General features: G+C 36.1%; 1 protein-coding gene across 1 annotated transcript in view; it reads right to left on the reverse strand.

The window, feature by feature from the left end:
- Nucleotides 1-1409: 1409 nt before the first annotated feature.
- LOC121387693 (palmitoyltransferase ZDHHC11-like) overlaps nucleotides 1410-26228 on the reverse strand; it is a 51086-nt gene continuing 26267 nt past the window's right edge. The window contains exons 4-9 of the mRNA XM_041518883.1: nucleotides 22517-22641; nucleotides 20017-20163; nucleotides 10797-10927; nucleotides 5690-5757; nucleotides 3952-4095; nucleotides 1410-1667 (exon numbers count right to left, since the gene is read on the reverse strand). Coding sequence (XP_041374817.1) covers nucleotides 1634-1667; nucleotides 3952-4095; nucleotides 5690-5757; nucleotides 10797-10927; nucleotides 20017-20163; nucleotides 22517-22641 — 649 coding nt within the window. The 3' untranslated portion in view covers nucleotides 1410-1633. The remainder of the gene's footprint in view (nucleotides 1668-3951; nucleotides 4096-5689; nucleotides 5758-10796; nucleotides 10928-20016; nucleotides 20164-22516; nucleotides 22642-26228) is intronic.

The raw sequence follows: 26228 nt of genomic DNA on the forward strand, positions 1-26228 counted from the left end.
AACGATACTTCAGCATTAAGAATACATCCACTACTGGGTGTAAAGTAAAGGTAAGTACATGAATGAACTGAGGGTCAAAATCAACATAAAAATTCCAGAGTTAAATTAAAACACAAAATTAGATCACCAACGGGTAAGTGATGCTATGAAATATTGCATGTGGTAAAGACCAATTCTGACAGTTGAACGAAAAATAAAATGTTTGTTCAACATCACTTCAGATGCATGTATTTTTACTATGCTATTGATATTTTATTGTAGAATATAGTTGCTTCTACCAAACAAGAAAGGGGTACTTTACATGAACTTCCCCAAAGACAGGACATTACATACCAAATCTTTTGATGTCCTGGTTGGGATGGAAAAAACAACAGAAGATCAAATGATCTTCCAATCACACATCAGGCAAGCACTCTACCAGCGACACACACACATCCCACCACACCTCAACCTCCCTCCCTCCAGTGAAGGAGCAGAAAGTTGCCCAGTGGTAAAACGCGCGGTTGGTCTGGGATCAATCTCTCGATCCGGCCAGTGCACCACGACTAGTATATCAAAGACCGTGATATGTACTACCCTGTCTGTGGGACGGTGCATATAAAAGAATCCTTGCTGCTAACTGAAGAGAGTAGCCCATGAAGTGGCGACAACAGGTTTCCTCTCTCAATATCTGTGTGGTCCTAAACCATGTCCAATGCCATATAATCATAAATAAAATGTGTTGCATGCGTTGTTAAATAAAACATTTCTTTCTTTCCCTCCAGTGACTAGCAGACTTATCATAAAACCCAGACTCCATTGAGGAACAAAAAAAAATAATGTAACACTCAGGGATATGGTAGTTTTCTGCAACACTGTTTTTAAATTTAAAAAAAATTGTTTTAAAAATGATTCTTACAAACTGAGATAGATTTCTTAATACATGTATATTTGCCAAACAATTTGTCACTTCCATTACTTAAATTTTGTACTGCCAATCATTTATTACCAGTAGAACGAGAACGATAGAGTAACATCCCTTACGAGAGATATTGTACACTATGCCAGAATCAGTGTGTAGGAAATGAATACCATGCTCTGCATTTTTGATAGAAAGACAATATCTTAAAAAAGAATTTATTACAAGACCAAATTTTTATAAGTTTACTTTGTTATTTAAACAGAAACAGCTCGACTCGACGCCCATGGCTTTGACTTTGGGAATTTTAGTGTCATTTTACAAAACAGAAGAGGGAATTTGCATCTTATTAAACCAAGTTATATTTTAAAAGAGTAATACCATACATCAAATTAATATATCTATTTTGCGTTATGAAATGTTATGGGCGAGGGAAGGGGTGTTTGTCAAGCGTTACGTATCAATTTCAAAATCTATCTGTATATAATGATCAACAAAAGGAATATCTACATTCAGATTGGGAATGTTTTAATCCAAAATTGGGAATAAAAAATTAGTCTTTTGTGAATGGTGGGGAATGATGCCGATTATTGGAGTTTAGAAACATGGGTGATAAAACCCTGCATTCACTGTCACACATGTAGCACCGTTGGTGGTCTTTATGTGAATAAACTTGTTGGTAGGATTTTCTTTCTTTCTTTCTTTCTTTCGGGTTTGATCAGCTTGTCAAGTCAGTCAGGATGTTGACAGCTCTAGCCTCAAGGATTGGCTAAAAGAGAGAGAGATAATTACGGCTTACATCTCAATCATAACAGACTGACTGACAGATGTTGATAGCTCCTGCCTCAAGGATTGGCTGAAACAAAGAGAGATAATTATGGCTTACATTTCAATCATAACACACTGACTAACTAACAGATGTTGATAGCTCCTGCCTCGAGGATTGGCTGAAAAACAGAGAGATAATTACGGCTTACATCTCAATCATAACACACTGACTAACTAACAGATGTTGATAGCTCCTGCCTCAAGGATTGGCCGAAACAAAGAGAGATAATTAAGGCTTACATTTCAGTTATAACAGACTGACTGACTAACGGATGTTGATAGCAACTAAAGATTTAACACTTGTTACAAGCAATACTAAGGCGAGGAAAGACAAGAAAAGTAAAGGTGCAAGAAGTGGGGAGGGGGGGGGGGGGAAGGGACAAACATACTGAGTGTACTGCTAAAGCAATACATGTCCACTACCATACCCAACACATTTTCGAATGTTGTAAGTTCAAGAGTCATATGGACCAAACCTGGACCCTGTTCCAAGAAGTGACCTTAGCATTAACATCATCTGAAGTGCATAAGATAGTTATGCACTTAATGTGATCTTTGGCTACGATCGCTTTGTGGAACAGGGTCCTAAACTTTAACTCCACATGATAAAGCTATACACAAAATTGCAGCTCAATAGAAACCCTTTGTGACACCCAATAGCCGATGTGTATTTTTTGTGCTGGGGATTCATGGAAAAATAACAACTGTAAGCTTATTTCATTTTGAAATGAAATTGCATTATGTCAAAAGTCCGACAAAACGTCAACTTGTTTGATGATCAACATGCACCCCCACTCCTAAACTAAATGCATCATTTTATCCACATTTGATTGTAGGTTTTTTCTGACAGCTTTATCACTTTTTCCATATTTAATAGTGAACAGAATACAACAAAGACTTTTACGTCACCCCCCCCCCCCCCCCCCCCCCCTGTAAACTGGATACCCATCAAACTTACTTTGACCCAATTTGGCACATGGGTTTAGGCTGCTCAGTACTATTTAGAGGAGATTCACTGCATCATATAAACTTGTACATACTAGTATATGTAACAGTACATGATTAATAAAGGACAACAGTAATATTATTTTAACATTTGGTGACAGGCACATTTTCATTTATAACAGGCAATTTTGACAAGCACCGCCAAACAATTATTTCCAGGCCTTCAGTTGAAAGTGAAAATTGAAAACCAGTGAAGTGTTCTGAATAGAACGTGCTAGAGAACAATTTAACTGGTTTTTATTGAATCCTAAACAAAAACACCAATTGTTTATGACTTTTGTTTCACACTGAAACTATCGTGACTGTAAAACAGTCTACAATTTGTCACGAAAATACGTGCAATCTGAAGTGAAGAGTAATAAGTGAATTGGTTTAAAAAGAAAAGGTAAAAGGGGTTTAAGTGAACGATGCAATTTACAATGTTTTTGGCGCAAAGCAAGATTCGAACCGCAGGCCACTCCCCACCACCTCCATATCATATATATATATATGTTAAATAATATATTGTTCTATAGGCTGGCAGACTAGTAGAAATTCTGGCGGGCTAATAAATTTTAGTTGGCTCTGGTCCGGCGGGCGAGTGAAATATTTTCCATTTCTGCACCCCTGCGAAAGGAACTTTATTTAATGTCATTTAAACTATGAATATCTGATTTGTAACATGATTACCTTGACCCTTGGTCTAGTGGAAACCTTATGTTGTCACACAGACCATTCCTACTAATACCAGTACTTCATTTCCCATAAATAAGACATCATTTATCATGGGTTCTGATGAATCAGTCGTGAGATAATAGGTATGTAATGTCCTGTCTTTGGGGAAGTGCATGTGAAAGACCCCTTTCTTGTGTTTGATATAAGCATATTTCTCTTTTGAAATTCCACCTGAATCTTTAATATGATGTGTAAATAATTTGGGATTTCATCTCATCTTGTTCTTCCGACCCACAACTTGTGATTCGTGGAAGCATGGAATCTTACTAAAATCACAGACTGATCAATAAATAGTACAAGATAAAACTTGATTCAAGGGTTACTTTAGGCTTCTATCAATTAATATTGATTTATAACAAAATATTAACGGTAAAAGATTGGTGAATTAATGTGTTATAACGTATACATATTTTTATTTTTCAAATTCAATCAGATGCATTGGTAATCATTAAGCTTAAACATGAAGAAACGACATTAGTCTCAATAATCAAAACAGAATAATTTACATCATGGGTTCCAGATGCTGTGGTCCTATATTGGTGTTCGAATGGATCACAACAGACTGTGAAGATGCCTGGTGGCTGGATCTTGAACTTTGAAGTTCTGACTGTTCATGGCGGTCGACACATGGTCCATGGGATTCTCTGTCGCTATTATCAACAACAAAATAATCATAATGTTTATGTACACTTCGATTCATCACACAAACAAAGATAATAAAAACTCTGCTTTCACTAGGGATCCTTGGGAAAACGTATGTCAGTAAAGCAACTGCATTTATTGTTCGATAGATGACATATCCAACTGTAGTAATGCATTACTGTAATGATGTATGGAACATCCATATATTAGACAAAATACAGATACAACAATATGGTAATAAAACAAAAACACCGGAATATTACGAAGTCTAATATATATATATACAGTCGACCTTGTTAATCCGAACTCCGATTATCCGGAAACCCCATTTTCGGGACAGATGAGCGACAAAACGAAACGGCTACTTTGCAAATTTATTCAGTAGTCCAGATATTCAGCTTCCGGACCGGGACAGTCATAATCCAAAACAAAGTGTCAAAAATAAAGGAAATTTGCTTCATTTAACCAGTTACTGCTAAAACAATAAATCCCCTGCCTTCAATAAACACGACCAGTTATGACCAGTCAGGCAATCCACATGAGCTCTAATGACTGCAAGGGGTTTCACACCTCTGTTTGTTTTACACACTTATCGGTTTGGTGCACTGCATTTGATATACCGCTCTTTGATCCTGTTGTGTTTTATAATCTTTATAAAATAATAAAATAACGTCTCTGTCTAAAAACCACAATTAAAAATCTCAAGTTAAAAAGCTAAATGCTGACATCCTCAGGAGCAAACTAAACATAAAACCAGGAGTTCAGCATTAAAACCAGGTGAATAAAAACAGTTCAAGTGAAAAGGTCAAGTTAAAAGACTAAAAAAATCACAGGATAAGCCGACTGGGGGAAAGTAACAAAAGAAGAGTCAATGACTGCTTAGCTAGGTCATACTCATTAAGTCCGTCAGGCCACATTGTGTTCAAGCAGTGCATCTAGAGTGATTCGGCAATTAATATTCAATTTAGTTTTATCAATCTTTTATAATCTTTAGAACAGTCAATTAAGGGTAATTAACTTCAAGTTACTGTTACACTTGGTCGACAAAAGACAGAGTTAAGGGATATCACGTTTGTTTTTTTAAATACTTATCGAGAAATGCACGTCAGCTATTTTGAGACCGTTGGCGATGAAAACAACCTCGAACTTGTTCTTAAAATGCAAAGCTCTTTTACGTCAGGACAATGCCGTATTTCAGATTACTTTGTGAAATATTGACTGAGGCTTGAGTGCACATGATATTGAAGGTTAAACAAATAAATTATTGCATTTCATGCATGTTTTTGTGGGTTTTTTAATCTTTTGTAATCAAATGATTCAATAGTCGGTGAATTTGTGGGAAAACCATTCTGTCCGGATTAACAAGGTTCGACTGTATACACAGTACTGCACAAAACAATTTTGGCTAAAACATTTTCATTATGGCTAATAAAAATCCCAGTTGGCTAATTTTTTGGCTACAGGTATTTTTTTATCCAGGGTGAGCCCTGGCCTCTGTTAGCCAGAAATATGTTACAATAGTAGGAAAGTGAACACAATCTGTTTAAATGTGAATGTCTGGTTCTGTTTAAATCAATAATACAAAATGAGAAAAAGTCTTACTTGATACAAGTAAAAAACCTGTCTTCTATATCTGGTATGGTTGTTTCTTTTAAAGGATTGACACGATTCTACAAAACAGATTATTAACACAGTAAATAAAAGCTGAAACAACTACAATGTACTTAAACAAGCATTTTGCGGGTACTAGCTGCTAAAGCAGTATACATGTATGTGCCCTACCGGGCCCAAAAGATTTTCTTATCGCCTAAAATCAAGGTGGGCTGCAGATCACTCTCCTAAAATGGTGCTATAGGTGAGTAATCACATCAAGTTTCAAATAAGATGCATTAATTTTTTTTATTATAAGGCGATCAATTTGTTACTCTCCCAAAACTTTCCAGGCGAGTGTGGATGATCACTGACTTCTGGCAAAGACTGCTGTTAAAAATGGGTAAATCACTATGAAAGTCAAATTTAATCTGTAACTGTACATGACACGGATATACACAAAATTTCAGATCATTATTTTAATGCATTGCTGAAAAATGTCCGCGCAACTATATGTGGGACAGACGGACAGACAGACAGACAGGGGCACTCCAATTACTGCCTGACACACTTGGGGTACAACAGCAAGAAAGCTTAATTTTAACCTTCTGACTAGTGCAGGCGAGATATCTCACCCAACGTCACACTAGTCGACATACTGTTCACTGAATACAGTGCATTGTCCAATTCATATTTCTCACCATCTTGCACAAAACACTCACCGGAAAAAATTAGATAACAGGAACTGGAAGACAACTCAACTTCCTGTATGTTTAGATTTTTCTTTTTAATGGAAAACACCTTGGAATTTTGAGTTGAAAAAGTGATTTTCGGCAAGTATTTTTGCTGACAACAATGGTGGCATGTCGCACATTGTGACAGCTAATTTGATAATAAAATGTTTTACCAGCAACGAAAATCACCAAACAGTGGGATATGAATTGTAGTTCGTTTAAAAAAAAAATTCTGGTCAGAAAACCAGTTATTGGGAATAATGGACATAAATACTGGACAGCTGGCCACAAATGCCCGGAAGTAAACATACACATGTACATTTAGATTTTAGATTTTTTGCCAAATTTTAATCAACATTAACTCATCTAAAATATCATAAAAATTTTAACAACCCACAAAAATAATACTTACCGATTCAAATATGAACTTTATTTTATGTATTTCTAAAACATTTAAGTGAATATATGTGAGTAAAAATTATAAAAGTGTAGCCATTCAATGTGGTTTTTGTCAAAAATTAATCCAATGGTCTAAAGGTTAAAACAATACAAAAATAAAAAATTGGCTCGAACTTGAAATTATTTTTGTGCGAAATAGATCACTGTATTATAATGTATACAGGTTTCAGCTATGCATTTGCAGACTCAAGGCCCTATATGTACAATATAAATGTACTAATAATATACATACATACAATGTAGCCATGTGCATACACTTTTAGCCCAGAACAAACTGAAATTCTCCTTAACCGGAAAAAGACTCTTAATTAAAACCATTTCAGCTAGGGTACCATTAAAATTTGAAAATCTTAAAAGAAGCGACAATTAAGGCATTTGGCCTGGTATGCATATCCAATGATATATAATGCACATTTTGCTTAATATCAACAAGTATAATCGTATAGTTAATTAATAAAACGGTTAAATGTGACGCCTATTATATATAACGGGCACAGCCATTTTGTACCATCCCAGTGAATATGCCCTCTGGCGAGCTGGTGGTTACGTAACACCTAACGTGTCACGTCAGGAATTGGTCTTCGAACTGAAGAAACCGGCCTCGGTGGCGTCGTGGTTAGGCCATCGGTCTACAGGCTGGTAGGTACTGGATTCGATCCCAGTCGAGGCATTGGATTTTTAATCCAGATACCGACTCCAAACCCTGAGTGAGTGCTCCGCAAGGCTCAATGGGTAGGTGTAAACCACTTGCACCGACCAGTGATCCATAACTGGTTCAACAAAGGCCATGGTTTGTGCTATCCTGCCTGTGGGAAGCGCAAATAAAAGATCCCTTGCTGCCTGTCGTAAAAGAGTAGCCTATGTGGCGACAGCGGGTTTCCTCTAAAAAACAGTGTCAGAATGACCATATGTTTGACGTCCAATAGCCGATGATAAAATAAAAAATCAATGTGCTCTAGTGGCGTCGTTAAATAAAAAAACAAAAACAAAAAAATCGAACTGAAGAAACAAAACATACCTGATATTTGCGGATGCATCGCAATATTCTGTAATAATATCCATCCCAGTAAGCCAGCAGCAAGTATATATTATTTTCCAATACAAAATAAGCCACCATTGTCAGTGTTGAAATAACTCATGGAATAATTTGTACAGAAAAAAATGGTTAGCAGTTGCTGCTAATCATTTTGTGATTTGATTAGCACATTTGTAAATTTAATTAGCAGTTTCCACGTAGGCTCAAGCATGTAAGTTATGGACAGCACAATGAATCCCTTCAGAGCCCAAGAGATTTTGTGATCTACTGTATGTCTTCAGAATGTATTCTAAGCAATAAGATATACTGCGGAGTGTGAATAAATCATCATTTGATGTGTACCTTAATAAAATGATTTGTGTACCTTGATTGAAAGTTCCAGTGTTATCAGTTTTGATGTACATGCTAAGTATTAGAGGACGTATCCACTTCTCCCTTGGGTCAATTTCACGAATCCATGCGTTTACCGTTGACAAATTAACAACCATTTTGATCCATGTTTTGCACAAGTGACGTCAGCACAAAAGTTATTTTTAAAACACAGAAAGTCAACTACCGGTATTAATTCCGAGTTTTACCGAATACACGTGACGTCATTGAAATTTCGATTGAATACTGAATGTGACATTCTAACACTGAATTATTCAAGCCGAACTTTGCCAATTGAAAGAGTGAAAAAAACATGATGGTAATTTTGCTACAACAGCAAAAACTATTAGATTATTTGGTTCGCAGTAACAGCGATCCATAGTGCGAAATTGGTTCGCTCGTGAGCTAGAATGACTAGCAAACTGCGATGCGAACCCCAACAAATTATTCCCTGTAACTGTATTATGTTTTGTACATAAATTAACCCACGAACTGAAATAATAATCGGTGTGTTTTCTTGGTTAATTGATATTTTCTTTCCGTGGCCTGTACCTGTGGTTCCTGAATGGCAGGTGTATATTTAGACGGTTCCCAGACACTGTATCTAGACACACTAAAAAGATGTGCCTCTTTTATTAACCTTTAGACTACTGGATTAATTTTTAACAAAAACCACGTTGAGTGGGTACAAGTTTATAATTTTTACTCACATATATTCACTTAAATGTTTCATAAATACATGAAATAAAGTTCATATATGAATCGGTAAGTATTATTTTCGTGTCTTTTTTTGTAATTTTTATTATTTTAGATCGGCTAATAGTGATTAAAATTAGGCAAAAAATCGAAAAAGTTGCGTTTACTTACGGGCATTTGTGGCCAGCTGTCCAGTATTTATGTCCATTATTCCCAATAACAGTGGTTTTCTGACCAGATTTTTTTTTAAAACCCGAACTACGATTCATATTGCAATATTTGGTAATTTTCGTTGTTGGTAAAACGATCAAATTTATTATCAAATTAGCTGTTACAATCAGCTATCGATCCCTGAAAATTACCGCGACGTGCCGCCATTGTTGTCAAGCGAAAATACTTGCCGAAAACCACTTTTTGAACTCAAAATTTCAAGGTATTTTCAATTGAAAAAATCAAAACAAAAACCACCATTTTGAAAAAAAATCTTTTTTCTTTAATTATATTTCCGTTTCCGGTGAGTGTCGTGTGCAAAACGGTGGGAAATATGAATTGGGGAATGCACTGTATACAGTGTACAGTATATCGACTGACGTGACGTCGGGCGAGATATCTCGCCTGCAGTAGTCAGAAGGTTAAGATCACAAGGTATTGTTTGATAGCCACGCAGACATCCCTCTAATCGTAATGGACATTATCAGCCATCCTGCTTTATTATTGTAAGTACGGTAATCCTGTAAAACCCTCAATTAAGTAGACGTTCCCATCTAAAATCACAAAACTGACCAATTAAGTAGTCCCAAAGAAAAGAAAATTATCACATGGGTATGGTGAGTGGTCATTTTTGCTTGAACGCACCCTACCAATAGGCCTAATAATAAGCATTTTTTCTTTGGATTTTTTTAAAGAGAAAAATACTATAACTCCACTTTGTTCTATTGATGCAAATTGAAATATATTTAGTTAAATAGTTTATTATACTATCAAGTCATTTATGTTGTTTTACAAGTCAAGTTGATGAAAGTGAAGCGCCTTGTCGTAAATTAGAGCGTTTGTTTACACTGTGCTTAGAGGAGTTGGACAGAGCCGATGTCACTTCACCCCAGGCTATACCACCAGATGTCACAAAAACAAAACAAAATGGCTGCTCCCAGTTAGCAGGAATAATCTTGTTTTTTTATTAACTAAAATTACGCGTTTTTCATTTGTTAAAGTGTCAGTATGTGTTGGTGGTCTGGGTATGCATCTTTCCAACACATAAGGCTCTTATTCGAGTTTACCCTCCCTTTAAGTAACCAGAAATTGGTTCACTTGATTTTACCTAAATAAGCGATGGTTTGGTTACACGAAGTACATTTAAAGTCACAGATGCTAATTTTAACCTGTTAAAAAAAACTGACACTATGTTTGGTTAATCTACAAAACTTAAACACAATTTGAATATAATGTTATAAATAGGGAGAAACAAGAGTCTGTGGTGTTGAAATGGGGAACTACCATTAATAAATAGACTTTAACTCATCTCCATAACCATTAATTACTTCTTAGAGGGATGTTCATTTTTAATAATATAAAAAGAGAAGAGCATTTTGTGGTGTTACAAACGCCAAAATGGCCAGAAACACACCAAATGTACGGAAATGGACAATTATCAGTAATGGCACTAATAGTGAAAAATATCCAACTCATCTAATACTGACATTACCCAGCACCAGTCTCACAAACGCAACACTCCCCCCCCCCCCCTCCCCCACATCCTCACTTTCAAAATCTTGCATCACCACTGTAGATGACTACTTATGTTAAAACATTGTTTATGTGACTGTACCACTTTGAAAATGTTGGCCCAGGTTTTTCTTGAAACAAGGCATTTCGGTTTCGATCTCTCTTGTTGGGATCCTTCTTCTTTGGCTTTTCGCTTTTGTAAAATAAGGCGAAATGTACTGATCTTTTTATAACCTGCAATGTAAGAATCAAGAAACGAATTGCATTAATACAGTGGTAACAGCAGCCTGTAAGAAAAAAACCAATCATAAATATTTGTAAGATAAAATTTGGCTTCAACTACACAACTGGATTACAAGATGTTTATCTTTATTAAGTTAGTTATAAAACCTGCAATGTTATTTCTTACATTTTTTGCGACTGTTGAATATTTTTCTAAAAACAATCTGAACAGCAGACACAAACTTACGTGACACTACAAAATTCGTCAGCTAGCTGAGAAAATCAAGATATAAATGGATGGGTACAAAAAAAGAGAAAAGTTTTCTTAATAACGTCACATGTAAAATAGAAATACTGGGTAGAGTTTCAGGCCTGGAACATAAAATTAGCAAATTTCATGATGATCTTTGATTTCCATGACCCTGGAATGCACAAAACTAACCAGAGCTGGGTCTGGCGAGTATAATAACAGTCAAAAAAGAAACACACCGAATCAAATGTGATAAAACATGCCAGAGCTTGGTCTGGTGAGTATAATAACAGTCAAAAAAGAAACGCATTGAATCAAATGTGATAAAACACATCAGAGCTTGGTCTGGTGAGTATAATAACAGTCAAAAAAGAAACGCATTGAATCAAATGTGATAAAACACATCAGAGCTTGGTCTGGTGAGTATAATAACAGTCAAAAAAGAAACACACTGAATCAAATATGAATAAATGTTGTTGTCCTTATTTGGGCATATTCATTTAACTCGGGTATGTTTAGTGGTAAGTATGTGTAAGCCAAAGACACTGACTGGTTCTCTGTGACTAGTTGTGTACATGATTATCAAGTACTGTGGTATGAGCTGTCCTGTATGTGTAAAAGTGTATAATCTATAAAGGTTTCCTCATGTGCTAATCCGATCTGGACAAGATATCCTAGTAGGTAACCTGGGCCCCATTCCACGAAGTGATCTTAACCTTAAGATCACCTTAAATGCATAAGGTGGCATTGCATTTAATGTGATCTTAGAGCTAAGATCGCTTCGTGGAACGGGACCCTGGGCCTGTATTTTCGAAGCCATCTTAGGTACGACATATCGTAGCTAGGTAAGAGAAAATACGAATGTCGTAGATTTAAGATACGACAGATTTTCGAAGGTATTGTAAAGTTCTCTTCGTGTGTCTTGATTTATGGTATTTGTCATAAACAAAAATGGGAACTCTCATCTAATGGAGATAGAAAAGATGGGGTATTCAGGGCTAGAAATGAAAAAAAAAAATCTACATGCACCAGGTGCATGCTGAAAAAAAAGTTACATGCACCATTAAAATTCTGCATGCACCAAAAATAAGGTAAATCCTGTTGATTCTTGATCAAATTTGAAAATTTCACCCAACGTAAACACCGTACAGAAATCTACAATAGGCCTATTACAAAAACGTACGAATATTTGTGTTTTGTATTAAGCAAGTTATCAACTTTTTTAACTCGATAAGATCTGTTGGTATAATATAAATTAGCCTACGGAATTCGACGAGAAGTTGCGATTGAAATAATCACTGGCTGACTTCGAGTCAACTACGTGAGTAACGCACCTGCACGTTCGCAATCACCTGATCAAGTGCCCATATCTGAGGTCGAAAATGTTCAAGGCAGTTACGGTACTTTGTATTGATCACAGATCTGGCGGAGTTCAATTTGTCAGCGACGACAACAACTGTGTTATGCGCGTGGATACCCCAAAGTCGGTCTTGACCACCTTCCCTAATACCGTTCACGGATATAACCGAGATATTGCCGGCAATTTTCGCAAATATATTTCACGGAAATGACCGAAAGGGCGCCACTGTTGTAAGTAGGATTATGGGATACAAAATGGATGCGCCGAACAGACTACGAAATGCATACGCAAAATTCAACAACTTGAGTCTGAATCTGGTAGACAACAGGATACTAGTATACGCAATACACAGTACTTGAAAAATATTAGCATGCACCGCGTGCACCCAGTTTTAAAAGTTACATGCACACGCAAATATCAGCATGCACCGGTGCATGTACTAACACTGCATTTCGAGCCCTGGTATTTCTCGGTGACATCATCAAGGAAATTCCTTCTAAACTTCATCTCGGTACAGCTGACCTGGCAGAATGGATATTATGCAAACATCCGAACCCCAGACAAAGAGGCCCTGTAAGGGAAACCTGGGTTCCACAGAATTGGAACTTTTAATTAAGAATGTGGGGAAGACGTCCAACATTATTTTCTCTTCTTTTGGCTGGTTAACAGTGATTAGGCTACATTAGACCCAGAACACAAAGTACTATACACATAATTCAACTTTTAAAATTATTTGATTATGAATATTTTAGATGAGTGCATGGTAAAGCCCTCGCTTTATGTGCGATCGGTCTGGGATCGATCCCAGTCGGTGGGTCCATTGGGTTATTTTTCATTCCAGCCAGTGCACCACGACTGGCTGTGGTATGTGTTATCCTGTCTATGGGTGGTGCATATAAAATATCCCTTGCTACTACAGCGCCCTCAATAATTTAAGAAGTAGCAGGCTACAACAGTGATGATAGCAGGGGGCAAAGCGGGGGGTCTGGGGGCCCTCCCCCATAAACATTTGAAAAATCGAAGAAATTAAAGAAGAGAAAGCACTTTTTTTTTTACCATCAACGTAAAGTAGGCGGCGGCAAAAGCTGTTTCAGGCGGCGATTTGCCGCCGGAGACCGGGTACTTTTGAGGGCTCTGCTACTAATGGAAAAATTTTGCAGGTTTTCTCATAAGACTATATGTCGAAATTACCAAATGTTTGGCATCCAATAGCCGATGATTAATAAATGAATGTGCTCTAGTGGTGTCATTAAACAAAACAAACTTTAATTTTATACTTTAATAACAAAAAATCACAAATCCATGAAGGAAAATGGATACAGATTAAGGGGCCGTTCAAATATTTGTGTCAAAATTAGACACCCTTCCTCTCCCTTTAACGCTAAACCATACACCCCACAATTTTATAAAGTTATTTAAAGTTTGGAGACCTCCCCCATTTTCAAACAAGACATGCCATGGGTGTAATATAATTTTAAGGTGCTGTTTATGTAGTTATGAATAAACTGATTTGATTTGATTTGGTTTGGTTTTGTGATTTGGGAAAATGCTGATCATGCAGTGGCATTGGGGGGGGGGGGGGGGGGGGGGGGGGGCACGGGCACAGGGTCATGCCACCCCCCCCCCCAATCAAGCCTTTTTTTTAAACTATTAAATTTTATAAAATCATACATACATACATAGGGTGGATTTCCCCCCTCCCCAATATGGGTTACCTGCATATACAAGACATGCATATCTGTGCCATTGGCGAAGCTAGGATTTTATATTGGGGAGGGGGAAATATAAAATCCTGGCTATGCCAATGGCACAGATATGCATATATTTCAACTCTATTTATAATATCATTGTGTGTTTACATCTATATATAGTTTGTCCCATCCTCCTACAAAAATGGGGGGGGGGGGGGGGGGGGTGTAAATAATTTCAGTTTTGGTTTTACGTAACAAGAAAAGTAAAAGTGCTTTGGAAATAAATTCTTTTTTTTACTATTTTTGTGTGCAGTTTAGAAAACAATCGCTTATAAATAAATAATTTGTAGTAAATTTCATAGAATGTTCCCTATTGGAAGAACTATAGCTATAACTACCTACGTTAAACATTGTTGCCGTGACAGTGTTTATGAGAAGGTTAAAAAGAAAAAACCCATTAAAAAAACAAAAAAACATTTCAGTTATAAAAAAGTGCTTAACGCTACATAACGTTTGTACATACATCCACCCACCCCCTCAAGCGTTCACACAACATATTTTACTATTTTAATAATGTAGTATAAATATTATTTAATAAAATAATATTTTATTTATTAAAAAAATCTTGACATTTCTTATGTACCAGTAAAACATTTCAAATATTAATTTTGGAAAACTTTCTTATCTATTTTTTATTACTGTAAATAGTGAAAAATTGTCAATTGGGTTAACTTCAGTAATATTTATTTTATTTGGGCTTTCCGATACATTATATAGGTGCATATCACATTTCACACCTGTGCCTTCTTCAACAACCCCGATCAGGCCCCATTATATCGATTGGTAAATTTTCTGAAATACATGTAGGTAGCCTAACAATCAAAGGTCACGGTTGCAAATACACTGTTTTAAAGTTTTGACGGCAAAATACTTTGAGTTTACAAAACTGGGGAGCTGTATCTTCATTATCATGAAATAATTAAGAAGTAAGGTGCCATATCGGTTTCTAGTCTACGATGTATTTACAATATTTTGGAGTTACAACAATTTCGAAAATACACTACAACTTACGACGGATTTACGACATAGTGTGGCTAAGATGGCTTCAAAAATATGGGCCCTGAACCATAATTGATTTTCGGCACTGCACACATTACAATCGTCAACCAAATTGGATGTGGGCAAAAAGATATTCATTAAAAAAAAAATTGTGTTGCTTGTTTGAACATTATTTTCATCCTTATATCCACTTAAGGTTCAAGCACGCAATCCCGTGCTCACACCTAAGCTGTCTGGATTGCCTGTCCTGTACAGTGGTTAATTATTAGTGATCTTACATCTCCCCACTGATCCGTTACAGCCTGTTACTAAACAGTATTGTAGGCACCTACTCGTTCCACAATTATGTGATTATTTAACGATCGTTACATCACATGGTGGCTTGGTGTCCCATACACACTTTTACAACAGAAACATTCCCAGTCTGGAGCTTTCAGTGGCAAGATGTGCTTGTTTCGGCTGTGCACACTGTACGTGCTTTCATGTGTTTGACTTGGGAATCCTTCATTTTGTTTCTGTCAACGAAATGGGAGTTTTCTACTAGGATGTATGCGGCTATTGGAACCGACTGAACGCTGGGATGCTTCTTGATTCGACAGCCTGCACCACCACTTTTGGCGACATGTTTTTCCAGGACTCATATGACGGTAATTCTGCAGAGCTCCACGGTTGTTCATGTTTAGTCTCTACCTGTCAGAGCCTGTCCTAGTAGCACTGGAAGATTGACTGCCTCACTCTAAGAAGAAATAGGAAGCGGAGTCGGCCCCTACTACTCTTTTCTAGACTTTACTTTGTTTTATATCGAGACCATTTCATATCATCCAGAGCCAGGCCCATGTGCACCACTATACTAACTGTTAAGGCCAAACTTTACATTTACGTAATGTATATATTTGTTTGTTTATTATGCATGCACGTCTTTGTTTACATTTATGACATCATGGTAATTCTGTTATGTCATTCTTTAGTTAACGTTAATTTCTTTGCCTTTCAGTTATGTTAAGTCCAAAAGATGTTTGTGGTATGCCGACATATCATACAGTATGTATTACTATTTATAAATTAGTTTAAAATGTTTAAATAAAATATTGCTTATTCTTATATTAAGGCAAAATAAGCCTATACCAGGGGTGCACACAAATGTGAAATTGTGATCGTTGTCCGGTGGGCAACCAGTAGCTGAAGTTTGGTTGCCCAACATCATCTCTTGGTTGCCCACATATTTCATAAAACGTTTTATGAATATAACTCTTTAAAATGAGACTGAAATTTAAAATGTTTTTATTATTATCATTACTTATCAGTTTAGTTTTATTTCTTTTTTAACATAATTTATTTACAGCTTATCTTCGATTAGGCTGAAAAAAACAAATGTTTTGTTTAACGACACCACTGGAGCACACTGATTAATTAATCATCGGCTATTGGATGTCAAATATTTAGTAATTCTGACTCGTAGTCATCAGAGGAAACCAGCTACATTTTTCCTAATGCAGAAAGGGATCTTTTATATGCACTTTCCCACAGACAGGAAGGCACATACCACAGCCTTTGTCCGGTTGTTGTGCACTGGTTGGAACGAGAAAAAACCCAATCAGCTGAATGGATACACAGAGGTGGTTCGATCTCGCTTGGGCTGTCACAATCATAATACTTGATGAACTCAGGGCTCATCTAGGATTAAAAATACCTGTTGCCAAAAAGATTGCCAAATCGGATTTTTATTTGCCATAATGAAAATATTTTAGCCAAAATTGTTTTGTGTAGTACTGTATAGAGTATTTATATATGAATATGAAAATGTATCTTTTTCAGCTAATTATGTACAAACTGGAATACATCTGAATAACAAAATTATCCCCGATCAAAATCAAAGACAGCTATGGGGGTAGAGCAGTTAATATATTACTTTGATTTCTCAGTGGGTGAGGGGAGATATGCAGAGTTGGAAGCCAATGCCCTCTGCAAACACACCCAATTTTTTTTTTAAACAATGCTCATTATTTCTGTAAAATAGCAATCTTTATTTTGGTTTGAACTGCTTTTAATTGTATTTTAAAATAACCTATCTATTCCACACCCCAACATTTTTCGTAATTTGCGCCATTTTGTTGACTTCGCGTGGTGTTAAATGCTTGCTGTTGATTTCAGCTTGTAAAATACGTAGCCTAAGAATGCTGACTTTACATTATGACAACTATTCATTTACGTCAAAAGGTTTTGATTAAAAAGATAATGAATTCAAATTTTACGGTCTTTTTAAAATCTAGCTAACTTTTGAGATGTCACCTCATAGTCAACAAATTTATATAATATTTTATCTAACAAATATCATGATCATTTTTAACTAATTGTAATCAGTGTACGTTTAACTGCAATTTGTATAAATACTGCATGTTCCTTTCCCGCGATCGCGAAATTAACAAAGACAACGGAAATAAACAAACGAAACAGCAATTAAGTATTCACTGATGCGAACAACTATTCTGTGGTGGGTTTTTTTCTCACAAATTTACATCAAGATTTACTTGCGTGTAATCGTATTTATTAATGTCTGCAACAATATCTTTTGACACATGCAACAGTCTCAGCTGACTGTCAAGTGAGATCTACATGTATATGCACACGCGAACTATGCGAATGGTTTCCGATGTGGACATTGGGTTTAACGTGAAGCGCATAAACCAGTTTAGCAGACGTTTTTGTTTTGCTCGGTCTAGCTGAACTCGGCCCTAGCCTACTTGTCTTTGGCCCTGAACTAGCATGTGTATTGAAACTGACACGCAATTTCGGTCCGTTTTTATTACTTTGGCTCAAAGACTTTACAGAGTTAAAATAACACGCTACAGATTTTTCAGACTTTTCTTGCATACATGTTGCCGTTAAAATTAATAACTGTGATTATTAAAAATATCAAACATTGTTATGCCGAATTCTTGATGACACCGCTTCTCGTTACCAGTCGCGAGATCCCTGTTAATATTTGGTATTATTATTATATGTTAGGTGTCGGATAGATTATGTAACTGATTGTTCACATTGGAAGATAGAAAATGGCTTAGCCAAATTTTTAGCTCAGAACTGGATGGTTGTTGGTGTACGTAGTTTGTGGCCTTTCACATGTCTTGTGCCCTTTGTTAATAGCCACCATTCTGAAATGTATCTGTCTGCATTGAACTCGTCAAAATCATGCACGGTGGACACTGAGTGGATGGCAGCGTTAGGGTGGATATTTATATTGCCTGTCAGTCAAGTTATCAGTTTCGATAATTTTGAATTGCCTTTGACTGTCCGGGTGTCGGGAAGTTTTGTTTTTCATTTTACTTGTTTTATGTTTTTCTAGATTGCCCGTCAGGCAACTGTTTGACAAAGAATGGTTGCCCGCAACATATTTTGGTTGTCCCGGGTGCGCGGACAACCGATTTGTGTACCCCTGCTATACATATAAATGTATTTGTATTAAATGGTATATGTATGTAAATGTATATGTGTATAAATGTATATGTATATAAATGTATATGTATTAAATGGTAGGTGCATTGTATTACTTATATTGATATACATGTGCTAAGGGTAGATTATTGTTTCATTTGATTGTTGCGACATGCATGCATTAGATGTTTGTAATGTTATAGAGGTTATGTTGGCTCCTAACAAGTACTATTATTGTATAAATCAATTAATAGGCTATTTATAGTATATTTTGTATATTTCAGTCAATCTGTTGCTGTCGGCAATAAAGGTTTCCGAATGTACGGCTCAGCATTGATGTTTAAACGACGTCACACACTAACCATGACGACTGGACTATACCCTAGTCTAATACTCTCTCGTTCACACAGATCCGGATCTTTATTTCAGCACAGCACTACACATTCCACATTTAATGACTGTCACTTTAGGAGCTTTCTTGACAGGATGCAACCCATCTTGTCCCTATACAACCTAGCTGGGCACCTTAACGAGGCCACACACGTGGACATATAGATCAGACGTTTCAACTTTTAGACCTTTGTTCAAAATTATATGTTGAAATTACTTCTTTTTTTAATATTAAATAAGCCGATCCTTTCTTCTTTCTCTTATTTATTTTTGGACTGTCTCTCTAAAATGCTATAAATTATATAAATATTCGGCGGAACAGTCAATTCCTTTTTATTTTTGGGTTTTTAACTTTTATTTTACTTTTTAAAATTCTATTAACTTTTTCACCAATTGCTATTTAAAAAATTCAGCTCATTTACAACTCTACCCAACCCACCACCACCTTCTGTCTCGGACCCAGTCACTGGCGAAGTCAGATATTGTTCCCGGGAGAGCCGTGCTTGAACCTTAATTGGATATAGGCATGTTAATATGTTATCCAACCCAATCCAAACCTACAACAGAAAGCACCAAATATAACAGATATATTCTTTTGTATATAATACATTTCCTTACACTGGTTATCCTTGAATGTATACATGTAGTTTATATTTACAGCTATGTAACATACATGTAGGTCGCCAAGTATATTGTATGAATATAGAAGAGGGCCTCGTAAGTTGTCAAACTTGTGCCCAATTCTTTTGTTCTTTGTACAATAAAATATGTTTGCAATCAATATAACAGATAGCGGCTGGAGTCCCTTTATCAGCTACTACAGATGTCGAACCCTATAACAGATAGCAGCAACAACTGCAACGCTAAATGTAGTTACTACAGATAGCATTACTCCTACAGATCACTGTCGTTTACTCACCGATGTAGCAATGGAAACTGAGGAGAGCAGTCAACAAGTAGACGCATATGATGGCCAACAATATTGTGATAGACTGAAATGCCAACCATACCCAGTCTGGTACGGGTTGGTAAAGGATCAAAAACACAGCATCGTCGGATCCATTCCCTGCAAGAATATGACAGTTATTAGAACAGAATGAGTACAGTCTGTAAATCTGTGATACCACTGCTTTGAAGTTAAGAATGTTAACGATGGTAATTTTGACAATTTTGACCGCGCCTACAACAGTTTTAAATGATTATTTTAATGTTATGATTTTGAAAAGAAGCATTTATTGAATTACAATGGAGATAACTATGTAACATATGTTGTATTTGACCATTTGCTGACGTTAATGCTGGTTTTACAGTTGCAAATATCTGTTTTACTGTATCTACTCCACGTCGCCAGTAAAACTAAGTTTTCAAATGTAAAACCAGTATTAACGTCCGCAAATGGTCCAATACAGCACAGTTATCCCAATTATAGTAACTTTTCCAACAAAATACAAAAATAACCAAAAATTATATATATAGTGTGTGCACCCTCCCTCCCTCCCTCCACTTTTTAGCAATTTCCTAAGCCACCGATTCCTTTAAAGGCAATAATTTTTACCCAGTGGCAAAAAAAGAAGAAAGAAAGACATGTTTTATTTAACGACGCACCACTCAACACATTTTATTAACGGTTATATGGCATCAGACATATGGTTAAGGACCATACAAATATTGAGAGAGGAAACCTGTTGTCGCCACTTCATGGGCTACTCTTTCCGATTAGCAGCAAGGGATCTTTTATATGCACCATCCCACAGACAGGGTAGTACATACCATGGCCTTTGATATACCAGTCGTGGTGCACTAGCTGGCTGGAACAAGAAATAGCCCATTGGACCCACCGACGGGGGTTGATCCCACAACTACCGCACATCAAGTGAACACTGTACCACTGGGCTACGTACAATGTATACGTCCCACCCACTGAAAAAAAGAATTATAATAAAAAAACTAAATAAAAAAAACTCATTGGGTAACACTCATGACAATTCATATCACAGTACGGCAATGGCTGTTGGTGCTGTCATTAAGTTTGAGTTCTGTGCTACTCTACACCTCCATTGGTGAGAGCATCTTTTGTTATTTTTGATAACACATACGTGCAATAACATTTTAAAGACATACGACTGGCTGCTCATATACCTAGGTGATGGCCAGGTCACCAATGCCATACCATCCAATGAAAAAAAAAGCACAGTCAAATCAATCACTCCGTGAGGTACATGTGAACCTGAAATTAACTTGTCTGTAATGCACAAGTTGACTACTTGTTCAAGTGCCCGGGCTGTACATAGGTTTAGTGGGAAAACGCATTTAAAATTATTTTAAAACTGTTTTCTGAAGATCTGTAAGAAATAGAATAGTGTCGTTAAATACCGTTTATCTTATAATTTGTTCTTTAAAAATGTATCAAACAAGCGAAACAACTCGTTGCTATCGCTTGTTTGATAGTTTTAAACAACTTGTGAGATAAACGGTATCTAATGCCCGCTCATATAGTATTCTCTATTTAAGAGAGAAATATACAATTATAATTATGCCGACTATAGTACTAGTAAGAGTTACACATTTGATTTTATTTTTAAAATATGTTGATACCCACTGCACTAGTTTGCATACAATGCATACAAAAGTATTTGTGCCTCCACCTATAGAGGGGCGGGACATACCCAGTGGTAAAGCAGTCGCTTGAAACGTGGTCGGTGGGCCCATCGGCCTATTTCTTGTTCCAGCCAGTGCACCACGACTGGTATGCCAAAGGTCGTGGTATGTGCTATCCTGACTGTGAGATGGTGCATATAAAAGATCTCTTGCTACTAATGGAAATATGTAACGAGTTTCCTTTCTGAGACTATATGTCATAATTACCAAATGTTTGACATCCAATTAATAGCCAATAATTAATAAATCAATTTCTCCCATTCCTAGCCATGCAAGACAGGTGTATTGCATGACGTCAGCCCATGCAGAATAAATCGGTCATGGACACATATGAAGAATTCTTTTAGTCCTCTAGTGGTGTCGTTAAACAAAACAAACTTTTTTTCCCACTTATAGAATGACCCGTTCCCCAATACCCTGAAAATTAAACAGTCTCAAGACGAAACTGGCAATGCCTTATTTTGCATATTAATTGGTCATCATTCTCGCACACGACTCCTGAAAGTTGTTACGAAAACATTTAAATCGTTCACTCTTCTTTAATTTGAATGTGTTGCATTATATTTTACACTTGTTGAAATTTGTCTTTTTGCCCTGCCTTCTGACCGTAAGCCAAATGGCCTTGCCTTCTATTATAAAGTTTGCCAAATTCGAGACCTGTGGGCCATACAATATTTTTTATTTTATAATAACGTTATTTGTTAGTGTTTTATGTTAAAATACTATGGAAACCTAAGACAACCAATGGAAGAAGAACTAACCTTTATATGGTTGCAGTATTCTGCCACTCGTCCGATCCGTAAAGTATCCGATAAACTGGGCTAACGACATACACAAAATCAGACAAAACGAAACCACAGCACTAGCCAGCTTCATGATGAACCATCTGTAACAACATATTAATCAGTAATCAAAATGGCAACATTAATAAAGATAACAACATTTATACAGGTAACATTAATACAGATTATAATAACTAGTGATGGGAATTGGTTTGGAATTTCATCATCGATCATCGGTTGTAATCAGTGACGTGATGTAACAAAATTAATATCATAACATACAGTATTAATCAAAATGGCAACATTAATAAAGACAACAAAAACTACTGATCAACAACAAATATATAGATAACAACATTAATAAAGATAACAATATTTATACAGGTAACATTAATACAGATAAAAATAAAGTTCAGTCTGTCCCATCCTTTTATAAAAAAAAAATTTTTTTTAAATTTCTGCTTGGTTCGACGTAAGGAAAAAAGTGAAAGTGTTTCGGAAATAACAAAAAAATGCAAATGTAATACATATCATAGTAAAAAACAAAAAACGACGCTTACAGCGTTATGGTCGCCATTTTGGTTTATGGAATGGTATAGTCTTGTTTTATTGAGATAACGCTGACTATTTTCTCTGTAGTGAATTTAATCAAATAGGAAAGAAAAGAAAATGTTTTATTTAACGACACACTCAACACATTATTTACAGTTATATGGCGTAAGACATATGGTTAAGGACCACACTGATATTGAGAGGAAACCCGCTGTCGCCACTTCATGCACTACTCTTTTCAATTAGCAGCAAGGGATCTTTTATATGCACCATCCCAGACAAGATAGCACATACCACAGCCTTTGATATACTAGTCATGGTGCACTGGCTGGAACAAGAAATAGCCCAAATGGGCCCACTGACGGGGATCGATCCCAGACAGACCGCGCATCAAGCAAGCACTGTACCACTGAGCTACGTTCCGCCCCTTAATCAAATAGAGTTATCTCATATCAAGACTACACCAGTCTATAAACCAAAATGTCTACATAATCGGTTTGAATATATATATATATATATATACGATCCTTGAAAGGATAAGACATTTTAGTGATTATGCACTAATATTTCCATGTTCACTACTTAAATTTTTTTAATATATCCATATTTTACACACTGTTACATTACCAGGGGAAATATCTTTTGCATGGAAATAAAAACATTAGGCCCTATATCATGATTGTAGAAGTTTGGCAAAAGTAAAGAAGCTTACATGTACAGTTCAAATATAGCATATGAACTTTTTTGAAGCATTCTGTAGCCTACAATGATGCTTTATTATAGGATATTTAAAAAAAAAAAAAGAACTAATTTGTTTTAATGTAGCGATCATATAGCCCTTGTCAGAAATTACACAATAAGCTAAATATAGTAAGAGACGTAAAGTTAGTATTCGCATGCGTATCCACAAACCGGAATAGAAGGGCAAACAAAAGTTTTTATTGTGTCGTACTGATTTCTTTTACAGGATTCTTGTATTGCCCAAGCGAGAGTGGGGGAAATACATGAATCCTGACACAAGTTTCGTAAAATCAGTACAATTCACACGCGAGTGTAATAATTTCTTTATTATGCACATTGTCTATAATATTTTTTTTATGAACAACAAGCTAGGACCATGTCAAAATGTTTGAAACGTAACTAAAAAAAGAGACGATGAAACATGTCATTTTATAAGTGTTTAAACCGCATCAAGTTATGACGTGTGGGAAATGACGTCATTCGCTGTGCACGTGAAATCATTATGACACATGCGGGTCATACTGGTTATATTTCCCTGAATATCTTGAACCATGTGGATTATGTTATTATCCACATAGTTCAAGATATTCAGGGAAATATAACCAGTATGACTCGCATGTGTCATAATGATTTCACGTGCACAACAAATGATGTGATATGTTGTTAAGCAATGTCAAAACTTAATGGGGCTTCCCCAGTGTAAATGCTTATCTTATTAGTTACGTTTGAAACGTTTTGACATGGTCCTAGCTTGTTATTAACAAAAACAATATTTTTAATAATAAATTATTACACTCGTGTGTGAATCGTAAAGATTTTACGAAACTTGTGTCAGGATTCATGTATAACCCTCGAGATACAATAATCCTGACACTCGTTTCGTAAAACCAGTACGACACACAAGCTCGTATAGTAATCTCTATTTACTAGTAATTGCATCACTGTTTTCGTGAATTCTGTTATACAAGTGTGACCATGGGCTACCAGCAAGATGAAAAAGCATGTACAATTTAAATAAAAAGACAAAATGCAAGAGATGGAAAGAAAGTTTGATTTGGGTTGTTTTGGCGCGAGTGCAGGAATATTAGCAGTGGTATGTGGGGATCCAGACTGTCACGAGTGAAGCTTATAGGAGGGGTCGAGTCATGCTTCCACGCAAAATATATATATATATTTTTTTTAAATTAAAATTGTGAACAGGGGAAGGTTTCGACCCCCAAAATCCATCCACTGTACCTACGCCTGGACTGATAGGCCTATAGGCTATAGTTGCTGAACTAAGAAAACATGAAGTCTGCAGAAATTTTGGCCATTTTAAAGGTTTTTATTTCAGCAGAAACAGAAATCTATTAGGCTATCTTAGTGCTGTTAAAACCTCATGAATATAAGCCCATGCAGGCAATGGAATACAAGAAAAATGTCAAATGAGTACAACCACATATTTGAGAAGAAAAAAACCCACCTGTTTGTCTGTCAATAAAACAACTAGCCCGAGTACTCTAACACTTAGTCCGTCTCACAGGGAACGCCTTGTTTCATACTATGAAATTTACTACAAGTTATTTATTTCTGAGCCAACTGATTTGTAAATTGCACACAAAAATAGGGTTTTTTTGGGTTATTTCCAAAACATTTTTACTTTTCTTCTTACATTAAACCAAACTGAAATTATTCATTAAAAACATTATGGGACAGACTATAGATGGACATTTGAACAGTTATAACGCTCTCTAAACCGTCGGAGACCATACTCTATAAATTCTGCGCAATTGAATCTCTGCCTACACAACGGTAGTCAAAGATTCCTGGGCCCTGTTCCACAAAGCTATCTTAGCACTAAGATCACCTTAAGTGCATATGTTGGCTGTGCAGTTACGCAATCGTAGGGCTAAGATCGTTTCGTGGAACGGGGCCCTGCTCTAATACAACAATCCTAGGTTTGATGTTAAATACCTTTACATTGATAATTTTCAAGTTCTCTAATAACAATTGTTTTTTCACATATTTAAACCTATCCATTCTCGGTTTTAAAAATTTAATTATTTATATATTATTTGAATAAAATCTAGTTGAAATATTATATTTTCTTCATTTTATGTATGCTATATGTGGACTTTTGTTTATTTGTGTTTTGTTCACTGCTTTTTGGTGCATGAGGGGGAGGGTTTTGGTGGGTTCATCCTACCCTCATGGCATTGATCATGTTTGTTGTCGATTATTAATTAATTAATTAATTATTTTTAATCCAGAGCTGCCAACCCCTAGCCACAAGTGAGGTTAGCATTCATGACAATCAGAGCGTAGCAAATGATATTTGAGCGATATTTGAGCGTAGCATGGCCAAATGTCATAAACAGCAGCAAAAGAAAACACCAAATAACTATGTAATAGTAACCAT

The sequence above is a fragment of the Gigantopelta aegis genome, chromosome 13, assembly GCF_016097555.1.
Source record: "Gigantopelta aegis isolate Gae_Host chromosome 13, Gae_host_genome, whole genome shotgun sequence".
NCBI classification, from domain to species: domain Eukaryota; kingdom Metazoa; phylum Mollusca; class Gastropoda; order Neomphalida; family Peltospiridae; genus Gigantopelta; species Gigantopelta aegis.